Source organism: Carettochelys insculpta, chromosome 3, assembly GCF_033958435.1.
Source record: "Carettochelys insculpta isolate YL-2023 chromosome 3, ASM3395843v1, whole genome shotgun sequence".
NCBI lineage: Eukaryota > Metazoa > Chordata > Testudines > Carettochelyidae > Carettochelys > Carettochelys insculpta.
This window is the reverse complement of record NC_134139.1, coordinates 25,892,982-25,907,560: the sequence shown is the minus strand read 5'-3', so window position 1 is coordinate 25,907,560 and position 14,579 is coordinate 25,892,982. Positions and strand designations below refer to the sequence as shown.

The window sequence follows — 14,579 nt, the reverse complement described above, 5'->3', positions numbered from 1 at the left end:
AGCATCATTAAAAAGCAAACCAAATTAATTCACTAGAACAACTGCTAGTACAGATTAAGCAAATCCAAGGCACTTAAAGCAGCACATTTGGTCCTTGCTATTTAGGTAAAAAAATTAATATGAAATTTTAATACCATTTGACTCCAAGACTTCTGAAGTAACTCTTATTGTGAAAGGGAAATCTTGTGGAATAACGGGTTTCAAAGCTTTCTCTGCAAGTGCACCTATATTTAAAGGTACAAAATACTAATAAAAATGTGATTAAATGAAATACCACAATAATAATATTTAACTTCTTTAGGTCTCACTCACCATGTCCAAGTTCTCTTCTGTTCACACCAGTAACTTTGCCAATCTCATTAGTTGCATAAGGAGGAAACTAGAAAAATGTAATTTTCATATAGAAAGTAAAGCAGAATAAGGTACAGTTTCCTTCTAGAATTGCTCATTTGTGTGAAAATAAGCAACAACGCACCCCCCCCCCAAAACACAATGGCATCAAGAATAAAATATGTTTATTACTCACTTAAAAAAAAAAAACTTTAAAAGCCATCAACTATTTATTTATTTAACAATTAAAAAGATTTTATACATTTTCTGTTTGAAGGATTTTTGCACCTTCCTCTGAAGTGTTTGATACTAGACACTTCTGGAGACATAATGAACTAGATGGACCACTTGTCCAATTTCTATTCCATGGCGTTACTTAGCAAGGGTAATCTGATTTACTTCACAGGTGATCTAGTTTGCTGTCAGTTTCACTCTACCAAGCAAGTGATACCAATTTTCCAGACTATTGGACGTCGCCACCCCTGTGCTCATTCCACTTCTTCACCCACGCATGTCCCCAGCTTCTTCACCACACCTGCTCTCCTTCAGCTTCTTCACCACCCCCGGCTCCAACCCCCTGCATGACCCAGCTCAACTCCACCCCTCGCCGCCCCCCCCACAGCCCTTACCCACCCCAGGCTTAACTTCCCTGCCCCCCTTCCTTGGCCCCAACCCACCACCCAAGCCCCCAACATATGCAAATTTCAAGGTATGTGAGGGTTGCGTGGAATGCAACCCTCACATACCTCGAGGGACTACTGCATGCTGGACCATCAAATTGTGCCGTATTACCTCCATAAATGGGACTATTTTTGCCAAATGCCGGACCATCAGGATTTCCTAATCATTAGAGGCTGGATTAAAGGATTTTTACTGTATATGTGAATTGGTAATGCAACTGTGGATCACCAGTGTTCGATGCTTTTACTATTAGCTCCCCACTTTCTTCTGTTTGCTTTCTCCTGTCCTCCTGACACCAGTCTTATTTCTTCTCATTTCTAGACTTGTTTTTTTTTTAAAGCATCCTCTACTTTTTTCTTCCTTTTCTGCACTCTATTTGTAACAATCTGTGCCAGAATGAGGCAGTGAGAATCCAGCCAAAGCATTCCTTCTCCAGCAACATTACTCCCTGATAGTTGATCATCCCCCAGAGGGCCGTGAATTTTCATTTAACTAGTGGTTTTTTGTGCCGGTACTTGCCAGTACTGAGTACTGGCACCTTGGCAGACCCAGCTATGGGACTGACCGGGGGGGCGGGGGGGGGGGGGGCAAGCAGAGAGCTGGCTGAGTACAAGCACCAAAAGGCACTGCATTTAATTAATACAAAACAACATTTGTGAAGTCAAAGAGAATACAGAAGAACCCCAGAATTATGAAATGATGAGTCAACCATACACCTCATTTGGAACCAGAAGTACATAATCAAGCAGCAGCAAAAACAAAACAAAACAACAAACAAAAAGTTAACTGTATTAATCATAAACTACTACTTCTGCATAATAAAGTTTCAAGGTTGTATTACGTCGACAGTTGTAAACTTTTGAAAGACCGACCAGAACATTTTGTTCAGAGTTGCAAGAAACTTCCACTGCCAAGGTGTTTGTAACTCTGTTCTACTATAATGCATTTGCAATTACCTACGACCAAGGGAGGCAGAGTAACCACAAGGAAAATTGTCAAGAGCTCTGTATGTGGCATCTTCACTTTTCTGACATACGATTAAACTTATTAATAGAGCTTGTAATACAGTGTATTTGGAAATTGTATCTGCATCATTAAGTATTTTGTGCAAATCCCAAAGAACAAGAAAAATGCTTATGATATAAGAGCTTATTTCAAATTTTATAAATAAGCTCTTAGGCATGCTCATCCTTGTGAATTACGCAATACAACACGTGAAAGACAGCAAAGCTACCTTACCTCATAATGCAGCATGAAGTTTTTATCTTTTATTCCACTAGAAATTAAAAATAAGACAGCATCATACAAGAGCAACTGAACATCAGCTTCATTTAGAGTAGGATGAAAAAGTTAAAAGAACTCCATCATCACTACATATAGTTGTCTGCAAACAAGAAAGTGAAGCAGGAGAAATGTTTCCATGAAGCAGGTGAACTGCAAGATCATCTTCTATTGCTTTTGCACATATTTATTTCCCTGTACATGAATTTCAGACTCTGTCACTTTAACCGCACGGGTATAGTTAAAACAGTATAAACCCCTCTGGTTGGATACAATTATATAATGCTTTTCTTGTGTAGCTGTTTACTCCTGGGGAAATTGTGCAGCACAAATTTTAAAATTCTGCATAAAATATGCAAAATTTTAATACTGCATTTGTCAAAATAAGTATAATAAACAATTTCAATTATCATGGTAATTTATTTCAAATACCCATCAGTAACAATACATAAAACAAAATTAAAAAAAAAAATCAAAGAATGTTTTTTGACAAACAGATTTTTTACTAGGTATAATAATATAGAACTGAGTACTGATTCATTTAAACTATGTTACAGAACTGTATTTCCCACACCCTCAGAACCAGTGCACAAGCTTTGGTTATGATAACACAGGAGTTGAGGGAGATGGAAGTACTTGCTGGGAAGGAGCCTGAGAGAAGTAAGTCCTGGAGGGTTTCTAATGTGGAAGGGAGAAGCACAGAACAAGGCTGTAGGTGTGGGGGAAGGATTAGTGGAAAGTTGGGAACCCTCCTCATGCAGACCCTGGCTGACTCCTAGCCTCTCACGTTCTGTCAGGTACATCTGCCACTGTCTCCACCACTCCCCTCTTACCCACAGCTACCCTTCCTCCTCCCCTGATGCCCAAGTGTCCTTGCACTGTCACTCCATTCAGCTCCTGCTCACCATCCTAGTCTGCCCCCCACTAGCCCTTCTGACTCTCATGGACCCCATGTTTGTCCTGAACCTCTGCCTCCACAGATGGTCCCCATGGGCAAAGTGCTGCGTGGAAGACAGCCCTCTGTCTCCACAATTGTCTGCCCTTTCTTTTGGTGCTATAACAGGCCCCAGTTGGCAAAAGGTATAACTGCTGCACCTTCTGAGAAGAATGTGTTTTATCTGGGGGCAAGGTTCCCTCTAAGCTGTGGGCCACACAGATGCCTAATAAGACATGTACAGGGGCTCAGAGCTGCTGCGCAAGGAGGTGCCATGGCCAAAGAAGAGCCTTACCCCTGGCAGTGACAGTGCTCCGCTGGGGCCCAAGGAACGCACCTCTCCCCCAGCTGTGACACTATCCCACTGGGGCCTGAGGAGTGTGCCTCTCCTCTGAGCATAGCAATGTCCCTCTGGGGCCTGAGGAGTGTGCCTCCCCACAGTTGCTGCAGAGCCCTGAGCTGTAGCCCCTAAACCTCCTGTGTTCTGGGCCAGCTCTTCCACAGTGGTGAGGTGGTGACTGCATGTGCTGCGGTCCCTTCTCCCTTGTTTGGAGCCATGTCACCATGAGCATTGGGAAGCTCTGTCCCTGCAGTTCCCATTGGCTGTGATTTCCAGCCAATGGAAGCTCTGAGGTGGGGACAGGGGATTGTCTACATGGTAGGTTAGTGCACATTAAAGAGTTAATATTCCTAAGGCGCGCTACTTTGTTTGCACATTAAGGCTACGTCTACACGTGAAGCCTACATCGAAGTAGCTTATTTCGATGTAGCAACATCAAAATAGGCTATTTCGATGAATAATGTCTACACGTCCTCCAGGGCTGGCAACGTCGATGTTCAACTTCGACGTTGCGCAGCACCACATCGAAAAAGGCGCTGCAAGGGAACGTCTACACGCCAAAGTAGCACACATCGAAATAAGGGTGCCAGGCACAGCTGCAGACAGGGTCACAGGGCGGACTCAACAGCAAGCCGCTCCCTTAAAGGGCCCCTCCCAGACACAGTTGCACTAAACACCACAAGATCCACAGAGCCGACAACTGGTTGCAGACCGTGTGCCTGCAGCATGGATCCCCAGCTGCCGCAGCAGCAGCCAGAAGCCCTGGGCTAAGGGCTGCTGCCCACGGTGACCATAGAGCTCTGCAGGGGCTGGAGAGAGAGCGTCTCTCAGCCCCTCAGCTGATGGCCGCCATGGTGGACCCCACTATTTCAAAGTTGCGGGACGCGCAATGACTACACGGTCCCTACTTCGACGTTAAACGTCAAAGTAGGGCGCTATCCCCATCTCCTGATGAAGATAGCGACTTTGACGTCTCGCCGCCTAACATCGAAGTTAACTTCGAAATAGCGCCCGACGCGTGTAGCCATGACGGGCGCTATTTCGAAGTTAGTGCCGCTACTTCAAAGTAGCGTGCACGTGTAGACACGGCTCAAGTGGCCCAGGCAGTCCTTACATTAATGTGTACAAGGGAACACACAGTGTAGATTAGAAAGGTCTACATCAGGGGATAGGGCAATAATTTTTAATGGGGATGGGAGGGGGACCACTCCAAGAATTAGAAGTGGTCAAGGGCTGCACTCTTCTACGATATTCATGAAGGATGTGTGTAGCCTGGGATGGAGGCTGAATGCAGAAGGGAGCTTAAGGTAAAGGATTGTAAGGTGGGGAGCAGTCTGGAAGGGAGTTTGGCTGAAGGAGGTGGTTGTGACCTGGCGCAGGGGTCTAGGATGCATGAGAGAGTACAGGGGTTTGCGTTGTGACCTAGGGCAGGAGACTGGGGTTCAGTGGGTTGGGTTATGACTGAGGGCAGAGGAATAGGGCACAGGGTCTGGGAGTGGGTACGAGTACATGAGAAGGGGCAGAGGGTTAGGGTTATGTGGGGATGGGGTAGCAGAAGGTTGGAGGGAGGGAATGTGTGGGGAGCCAGAGACAGGCTCTGACTGGGAGACTTACCTGGGTGGCTCCCACCCAGCAGCCCTCTGCCTACTGCAGCCCCAGACCACTCAAAACTGCTGCCTGGTTTATGTAGCTTTCTGCTCCAGAGGCCAGAGGGTAAGGGAGTCTTCATGTGCTACATCTTCTCCCCAGCAAAAATCTCTCAGCTTCCCTTGGCTGGAAACAATACATTGGCCAATGGAAGCTGAGATATTTTGCAAGGGGGCAGAAGCAGCGCATGAAACCTCCCCCTCCCTTCCAGCATCCAGAGCAGCGAGAAGGAAGCTGCTTAAAGCAGCAGCTGGCTGCTCTGTTCATGAGGAGGGCCAGATCTTGCCCACCCTGGTCAACACTGGACCAATTAATGTACTAATGCATATTACTACACTTTAGAAACCACTCTCCTGTAGTAAGCATTATCCTAACTCTCCGTACATTTCGATAGATCAGGTTCCCAGTCCTCCAGGAGTGTCCTAGACTGTCCTGGAATCTCCAGTAATTAATGATTAATCTGACCTTAAAGAAGTCGTGCGATGAAACCTCCAACCAAAACTAGCAACCTTATCAGTGAGGTAATTAAAATTGAAATATGGCCAAGTTCTCAACCAGCTAAAACAATTTTGTTCTGACAGATCAGGCTCTTCGGAACAGAGTATTTCATGTTGGAAAAAGTATCATTTATCTGACATATTTTACTTACTCTGGAGAGTCAAACATACATTAGGCTTGGCCAAGACCACCTAAAGTCACTGGAGAGGTAACTGTTAACAGGGGACAAATACATTGCTCCATGTACTGCATGTACTGAATCTACAGGACAGCACATCACTACTCAAATCTACAGAGAACATACACTGAAAGAGTAAAATGGGTACACTATTTTCATTGTTATGTTATTTAACACATGGAAAAAATTGTAAGACTGACTTTTAAGGAAATGCTATAACAGGGGGTCCACACCCACCCCAGCACGCGTGTCAAGAGTGGCACATGAGCCAATTTTCATCAGCACATTAGGCTGGAGCTCAGCCCCCCACTCCATGCAGCCAGGTGCTTGCTCAAAGCCATGCTACCTGTGGATTAACAAAAGACCAGCTAATGCTACCAACCACCATCTAAACGGTAAAGCTCTGCATCTTCATTTATTAACGTAGCTGTTGTAAGTAGGACTATTAGTTACTTTAAAAAGTATCACCAGCACTTCTACCATATATGAGGTCAAAAGGTCAAATTTCAGCAATCTGCCTTGGGAAGGTTGCTGACCCTGTGCTATAATATGGCAAATTTAAATAGAGTTTTTACACATCATGACTAAAATCTGCAGAGAACATCTTTTACATGGGCTCATTATTTAAAATAGTAAGTATTTTATTGTATTATTCTCGGTTTGTAACTACTGAACCAGTATAATCATAACCAATGATTACACACAATTCCAAAGGGCATTTGGATTTTGTGAAAATCAGGCCAATTGGAAACCTAATTTTAGGCATATATTTTTAAAAATCTTGATCAATATATTTTGAATTCAAGCAGCATATATTAACTGTTTAAATTGCCCATGCCCCTTTACTAGAAATGCAACAAAGCAATAGCAGGAAAGAGGGCACATACCTCACAGCTGTTGTGATAAGATCAGGTTTTACACTTGATTCTAATGAATCAAATGTAACTGTACAGAGAACCTAGAACAAAAAAAGGGAAAATGAAAGCCTTACATGGTTTATGATCATTTAAGATTATTTATATCAGGCACAAAGATTTAAGAAGAGTTGATTCAGAAACTTTCCATTATGATTTTTGTCACATATCAATTCTCAAATAGGTCTCCTTTCAATAAATATGTTGATAGAATCAGAACTTGACCCTGTAACTGTCCACCAGTCCATAAGGAAACAGACTGATTTCTGGCTCTCTTCCCCTGGCCTGGAGAGAGCACGGAATAGTACAGAAGTATTATTTTCACCTAAGGAGATGGGAATTATGTTAGTTAATGATTCCATTATTAACCAGTTAATGAGCTAGACAAATGAGAATCAAACCTTCCTCAGAAGAAGGATGGTCGTGAAACAGAGGTCGTGTAAAATGTCTCAGAGCAGAAACTCAGATAGATCATGTAGCTTGTTTCAGGAAGGACTCCCTTTCTCCTCCCCCTGTTCTGAATTTTGATACAAATTATAGCTGACTATATAACTTTTTAGAAGATTTACAGAAAAACTGCTTGGCAATCTGGTATGCGGTAGCAGTTGAAATAGAATTGCCAAATTTATCTGAAGTGAACCTGAACACTGAACTAAAGAACCCAGAGCTGGTTTTTTGGCTTATAATAGTTTTAATTGAAAAAACTTGCATACTTTCTTTTAATAAGTAATGCACACACAAGGTTAAAATAGGCACTGATGAATTTGTGCAAGTAGTAACCAGTTTTATTGTGAACCATGCTGGATTAAAAGTAACTTCAAAAAGAAATGGAAGTACAACTTATTAAATAGAATTACAGAAGAGCACGTTTGCAAAGCAAAGTTTTAGTTGCATGGGCCTTGTTCAGGAATTTTTAAAGGGCTGACAGTGGACATGTGATTCTGCTTGACAGAGTACTTCCAGGCAAATGTGTTTTGCAAAATTATTTTGAAGTTACCCCTCATACAGAATACATTGTTTCTTCTAATGAGAGACAGGAAATACTAATCTGAACCTGAATAACACACAATGTATTTATACTTTCTTAGACTGGAAGGTATTCAAGGTATCGTCAATAATTATTTAAGAAATAAACTTCATGGTCAATAGCAACTGCCAGCTTTAACAACTCTGACATCTGATATTTGAAAGTATTACCTGTGTTTGACCTCTCTGAAACAATGCTGATCCATGAAGAGTTTTAAACATGTCCACTTCACAACTAATATTTCTGAGAGAAGTTAAGTCTCTACCATCACATCTGTAGCAATAAAATACGAACTATTAAGACAAGAAAACCAGAATTATGGTAAAATACTTGCAAAGAGTTTATCCAAAAAGGATTCTGTGTATTTACCTTTTGTATTCATTCAGAATAAAGTTTCTAAAAATGTCCTTTGAAACAACATTAAAGGATTCCATAATTTCATAAGATTCAGCCTCTGGAAATTTCTCTAGAGATATCAAACACAAATTAGAACTCCAAGCTTCTAAATTTGGAAACAAGTTCCAGAACAGTTTTTAACTAAACTAGCACTGTGATCAGTTTTAGGGTACATCAGAACCTCACTGTATTGTCATACGTGTTATTCACAATTAGGAACACTCTCTAAACTGGGTAAGTCACAGAAGTGTCTCCAGATGAATTATTTTTTAATTGAACACATAAAACAGTAATACTCACAGCTACAGAAGTGGGTGTTCCACTTCTCTTATAGGTTTTGACTACACTTGCAATTGATCAACAAATATTTTGTTGTTCACAGGTGCAAAGCCCCCTCCCTCCCCAAATTACAAAAGTTTTGTTACGATAAGTGCAAGTGTGAATATTGCTTTGTCATCAGGAACGCTCTCTAGCACTTCTAGACCCTAACAAAATGAAAACCGTTTGGGAAGGCAGGATGTAGAAATATTTTATTGGCAGAAGAGGCCAACAAACAGTATTCACATAGGCCAAGTCATAGTGAAAGCTGTGTGGACAAAGCCCTGTTGCTAAAAGCTGTGTAGCGTGGACATACCCTTAAACTGGTACCACCCAGAGGAATAAGATGACTTGCTTTCTATTGCTGCTCAAACACAAACATTTAAAAAAAGTAAAAAGCTAGTGTCTATGATGGTGCCAATCCTGAGCTGTGCAACTCCTAAGACAGTCAGACGTGCAAGATACAACTTAAACATCCATACCTAAAGTGACCATATTTCCCTATGATGAATACAGGACACCTGGCCAATCAGTGGGGTGGGAGCACCATTCGACTTAGACCTCAAACTCAAAGGGGGTCTCAGATTTAGACACTTCTAATTTATTGGCATTTGATACGTTAAAAAAGCATTTGTTAAATAATGTATTCCAATTCTGTCTCATTCTTTTTTGGAACCTTATTTTGTTTTCACGTGTCATCTTTACCTTTTTCTTTGTTTGTATTATGATGAGGGCCCTCAAAAGCAAAGAGTGGCCCAGCTGGGAGAGGCCCTGCTCCTAATATGCTTTAAAAGCTCCATGACTCAGAAGGAGAGGTGGGCCCTTGAAGCTGGACTGAGGGGAGTCTCAGGTATAGGTGGAATATGACTTCTGTTCTGGGACACAACCCAGAAGGCTCAAGCCAGCTCCATATGGCAGGAACAGGAGGCAGCACCATCTCCACCCCATTCACGCCAGCAGCCACACAGCCTCGTTTGGCTGTGGTGGGTGGAGGCTCAGCTCAAAAAGTTTGAAAACAACTCAGAGTTTGAAAAGAAGAGTGGCCACGGTCTGTGTGCGAGCAGGAGCTACTAGGGGCTGGATGCATACAGGCAGCAAGCTCAGAGTGCATGCAGAAGATAGCTCAGAGGACATGCAGAAAGTAGCTTGGGGCTATATGCGGCCAGGGGGTAGCTCAGGGTGTGGAAATGGGGAAACTAGGAGCTGTGGGGGGTAAGAGGTAGTACATGATGCAGGGAAGGGGTAGCTAAGGGCTGTGGGGGAAGCAGGTATAGCTAGAGATTGTGTTTGGGAAGGGGATAGCTTGGGGGCAGGGAAGGGGTAACCAGTGTATGTATGCCAGGAAGGCTCCCCTGCTCTTTGAGGGCTCTGCCAGCTATAGATCCCAGTCCCCAACCCCTGCAGTTCTTACTGGCTATGTGAGAAAACAGGACTGGAAGCTGGTCAGAGGCAGGAACAGAAGAGTCTCTGGGACCGTCCTGCACTTTTACTTAAGTTTTTTTGGGAGGCACTCACAGGTCGCCAGGGCTTGGGCATTCAGTCCTGCAGCTCCCAGCTTCGTGTGTAGGAGAGGGGGGAAAACAGCAAGGATCAGGGCTTCAGCATAGTGGGAGGAGCATGTTAGGGATTAAGGGGAAGGGGAAGAATGCTGGGGATGGGGAGGAATAATGCACTGGGGATCAGGTCTTCAACTTGTGGGGATGGGTGCACCCTAACTTCCTGTCCTCTGCCCTGTGGGGGTCACCATCATGGGCATTCAGCTCTGCAGCTTCCATCTTTAATGGGGTGGGGCAGAGGAGTATCAGGGCTCTGCTTGAAAGGGCTGGCAGACTCCACCCCCACTGAGAAATGCTGCGTTAGGGTGCACACAGAGAGGGGCAACAAACACACCCCACACACCCTAACCCTTGATCACACATGGGCAGCCTCTCTCCTCCAACTGGCTTTGTGTGTCTGCCTCTGAACTCTGCCTGACAGCACCACCTGCTGGCCGCTGCCTGCCCAGCCTGCCACAGACAGGAGATTGCTACAGCTGCACTGACTGCTGCTGCTCAGCAGGGGTAGAGCTGTAGCTGAAAATAGGGTACAATTGGCTTTTTTTTAAAAAACCCTCAGGACAGTGGCCTTAAATATGGCACTGTCACAGCCACAACAGGACAGATGGTCACCCTATCCATACCCCATGAATCCTGGGATTTGGAGGATTTCAAAATTGGCTGACTATATACACAGAGGTTCACACCTTCTCTGCAACCCATCTGCCCCTTCCCCATGTGCAAATGGGGGGGCAAGAACCTGAGGTGCACCCTCAACTCCCTTCAGACACACTAGTTTTTTTTCTTATGCTCCTTTACAATGTGAAGGTAGGGCAGGGAGGAGGAGACCTTTTTTTTCTTTTATATCTCCACCACAAGTGAAAAAGGGGTATTCAGAGGCGGTAACTTTCCTCTTCACTACTGGGAGCTGAGGAATAACTTCTATTTAGTATTTTAGTGCCAGGCAAAGGGAGGAAACCATTGATAACAGTCTTTCCTTGCTCAAATATTCATGTAAGTGTGATCAGAACTCTGAAGTTTGCCAGACCTAAGAACAAAGAGAACTTATTGCACTTCCCTTGGAAGGAATCACCTGAATAAATTCAAACAGGAGTGACAGTGGGTTTTTGCCCACAAAATCTAGTGTCCAAATAAAACTTAGTCTTTAAGTTGCCACAGATGACTCCTTGTTTTTGCAGGTACACACTGACATGGCTACTCTTCTGATTCTTGTCAAATGGGACCATGCATACATGTGGGAGGCTGGAGGTGTAATAGACCTACCGAATAAGGGACTAGCAATCCCCTTTTCACCCGTCTCAGATGCTAAGAACATGCAACTTCAGATCAACTGGCCACACCCAAGTCAAAACATACATATTAAGTTGTGGCTTCTATGAAGTTTTATATACTACACATGACCATTTCATGTAATTCAACATGTTATTCCAGCATTAGTTCTTATACTTCAGTATTTTGAATCAAGTTATTTTAATTAGAACTTCAGTCACAAAACACTATTCTCATCTTTGTGCTCTCCCAAAGGTTTTCAACAAGGAGTTCAAAGACTATTTGTCTAAGGTTGCTTCTACACATAAGGCAATTTGAAGCAGGCTAATGAGGCACTAATTTGCATATTAAGCACCTAATTAGCATAATAACCACACAAATTTCAAAGTGCAGACTTCGAATGGCAGATTGTCCGTCTAGATGGGGGCAGCTTCAAAATAAGCACCCCACTTCGACATGCTGTTACTCTGATCTAGTTTTGTGGGCGTAAGGGAAGGTTGAAGTGGGGCTCTTATTTCGAAGCTGCCCCCATCTACACTGTGAATCTGCAATTCGAAGTCTGCACTTCAAAATTCATGTGGCCGCTGTTTTCCTAATGAGGCACTGAATATGCACGTTAGCGCCTCATTAGCCTGCTTCAAATTGCTTCATTACCATGCCACCTCCAACAGGAGGTGGCATGTGTAGAAGCAGCCTTAGATATACAAAGTGGTCAGCACCTCTAGTTGAAAATCTTAGGGTCCACGGTTTAAAAAAAGTTTGAAAACCACAGTGTTATGAAACCACAACTTAAAGGTGATTAGCAAAAAACTGGCTTATATAAGCGAGACTTGAACAGTTTGTTTTATTCTGCCACATTAGAGAAAGGAGTCCTGAAATTTATAACTCGGGAACTTGTGAATGGTGACAGACAAGCCAAGCAAGTGAAAGTTGAGCAATTAGAAGAGAAAAGGATTTTTGTCAGACAATTAAAAACAGTTTGTTGGGTTTTTTTTTTGTTTTCTTTTACTTATTGAACATATGGCTATTAACATTTTGGATATAGGAAGACTTTGTTCAATACTCAGCAATCTTATGCCCTTCTAATGAAGTTGTGAGACTAACAATAAACATCCAAGACCTCAAACAAGTATTCCAGCAAAACCAAGGGTCACCCACGCAGAAATATCTGGTATTTCTAAGTTAAGCAGAAAAAAGAAATCTATCTATCTATCTATCTATATATGAGGAAAAAACACTCAGGCTCACTTTACACCCCACAGAAAAAGGCACAAGACTGACCTGAAAAAATTGCTTCCTTTGCAGGTGACCACAAACAGCAACCTCTCTTTGCAAAATAATGTTAAATACTGTATTTATATAATGGTAGTGAATATTGGCCTCAAGATCAGTGCCCAATTTTATTAAAATTGCATAAAATTACACAAAGTAGTACAATACCTTTCAACTGTTCTTCTGTTTCAAGTCTTATCTTGTTAACTGCTTCATCTCTAGAAATCTAGATAATATTTATATCTATTATCACAGCTAGTGCAGACTATCAATAAAGCAACAATTTTTTGAAGTTCTGCAATGTTGTTTAGCAATGAGACAATCAGAGAACTCTAAGTATAAGGAATCATTACATACTAAAACAAGAATCTCCAAGAGAAGAGACCCAGATAACTTATTTTATACACCTGCACCATAACTGTACCCACATCAGCGCCAGGATACTACAAAGACAAGGTGGGCAACATAATCTCTGTTAACAGACCAACTACTGCGCATGAGAGAGGGAGCGAGAGAGAGAGACAAGCTTTAAAGCCTGAAAAAGACCCCCTGTGGCTTGAAAGTTTGTCTCGCTCACAGAAGTTGACTCATTGAAAGATATTAAAGATCATCCAACCCTGTCTCTCTTACAGGACTCGACACATTATGCCGGACAGGATGAAATATAGTCTAGTGATAGTAGCTCTTTAACGAAATGCCTTGGGGGTAGCAATACAACTAAATCTAAACGTGGACTAATTCAGAGAATTAATTCAATTGTGACATTAAAAATAAATTTTGATGCAACACTTACTTTGTCATGGCTAAAATCTGAAAACACAGCAGAGACCTTTTCAGAGGCAAGTCTTTTGGAAGAGAAAAAGATAATGAATAACCTGAGAGTATTTGTTCACCTGTATGAAGTTTGAACAAGTCACCAGTATAAATTCATTTAGCATTCAAAAGAAAATAGTGACTAAAGGCTTCTAGATAAGCTAAGAAATAAATACATGTCTTGTTAATATCAGTATTATAGCTATACTCATAAGAAGTGTTTTACAGAAAAAAGGTTAACTTTTTCTGATACAAAACCTTATATTTCATAGTTTAACATGGCCAGAAAAATACTGTTGCATGTTCAAACTTTCTTAAGCCTGTTCTTAAGAAAATGGGTTGACATTTTGTTGAAATAAAACTAAAAAGTAGTCATGTTCATCTCCACTATGTATTCTAAGAAATATTTTCAAGGGAATTCACCTATAAAGGTTGGCACAAACATGAAACTGGTGAAGTTCTTATTTAACCAGGTACTGGAAACTAAGTTTCGCTATTGGTCAAAAAATATCTAAGATTTATTTAACCTGACCATTACAGAATATTATCACTTCACAAAATCCACACAGGATGGACGACTAAAGAATCTTAACACCGTATTAGTATAAGGGAACTTTCATGGTGCAATGTATATTTAGCCAGACCCTGCAAGCATAAAATGGGGAGACCTTACTAGTGACATTCTTAAAACGATTTAGAATTTCTGCTATAAAGGAAAAGTACAAAAAATTAATAAGCATCAGACTGAAAGCCAGCAAGACCTGAGACATTTAGATTTAAGCAAAAGAATTATATATCTGATAGTTTAACAATGCTTTTTAGTGTCTCTCGTCCCTGATCACCCAATTTATGCATTTTACTTCCTGTAACTGAGCTATCACTATCAATGTAGTTTTTTGAATTCTGCTTTCTCATGTATACAATATTTTTTGATTTTTCTTGTCCTTTTAATTTTTGAAACATTCAGAGTTTGTTGGTTCCATTCCATTAGTTCTGAATTACAGTGCTTATTAGCACTCCCCTTGCAGCATGCACTGAGGGTGGATGGAAAGAACATCAATATTTGAATTAATTAGGCTTACATTAAAAACAGCATTGTTCTAGATATGAAACCAATACCAAAGA

The 14,579-nt window shown here is 41.9% G+C and overlaps 1 protein-coding gene across 1 annotated transcript in view; it reads right to left on the bottom strand.

Annotated features, from left to right (window-relative positions):
- Nucleotides 1–14,579, bottom strand: part of PNPT1 (polyribonucleotide nucleotidyltransferase 1) — a 46,065-nt gene that overhangs the window by 18,106 nt on the left and 13,380 nt on the right. Inside the window, exons 10-17 of the mRNA XM_074989484.1 lie at nucleotides 13,435–13,486; nucleotides 12,810–12,867; nucleotides 8,200–8,296; nucleotides 8,001–8,103; nucleotides 6,777–6,847; nucleotides 2,251–2,287; nucleotides 313–379; nucleotides 135–224 (exon numbers count right to left, since the gene is read on the bottom strand). Of these exons, the coding sequence (XP_074845585.1) occupies nucleotides 135–224; nucleotides 313–379; nucleotides 2,251–2,287; nucleotides 6,777–6,847; nucleotides 8,001–8,103; nucleotides 8,200–8,296; nucleotides 12,810–12,867; nucleotides 13,435–13,486 (575 nt within the window). The remainder of the gene's footprint in view (nucleotides 1–134; nucleotides 225–312; nucleotides 380–2,250; nucleotides 2,288–6,776; nucleotides 6,848–8,000; nucleotides 8,104–8,199; nucleotides 8,297–12,809; nucleotides 12,868–13,434; nucleotides 13,487–14,579) is intronic.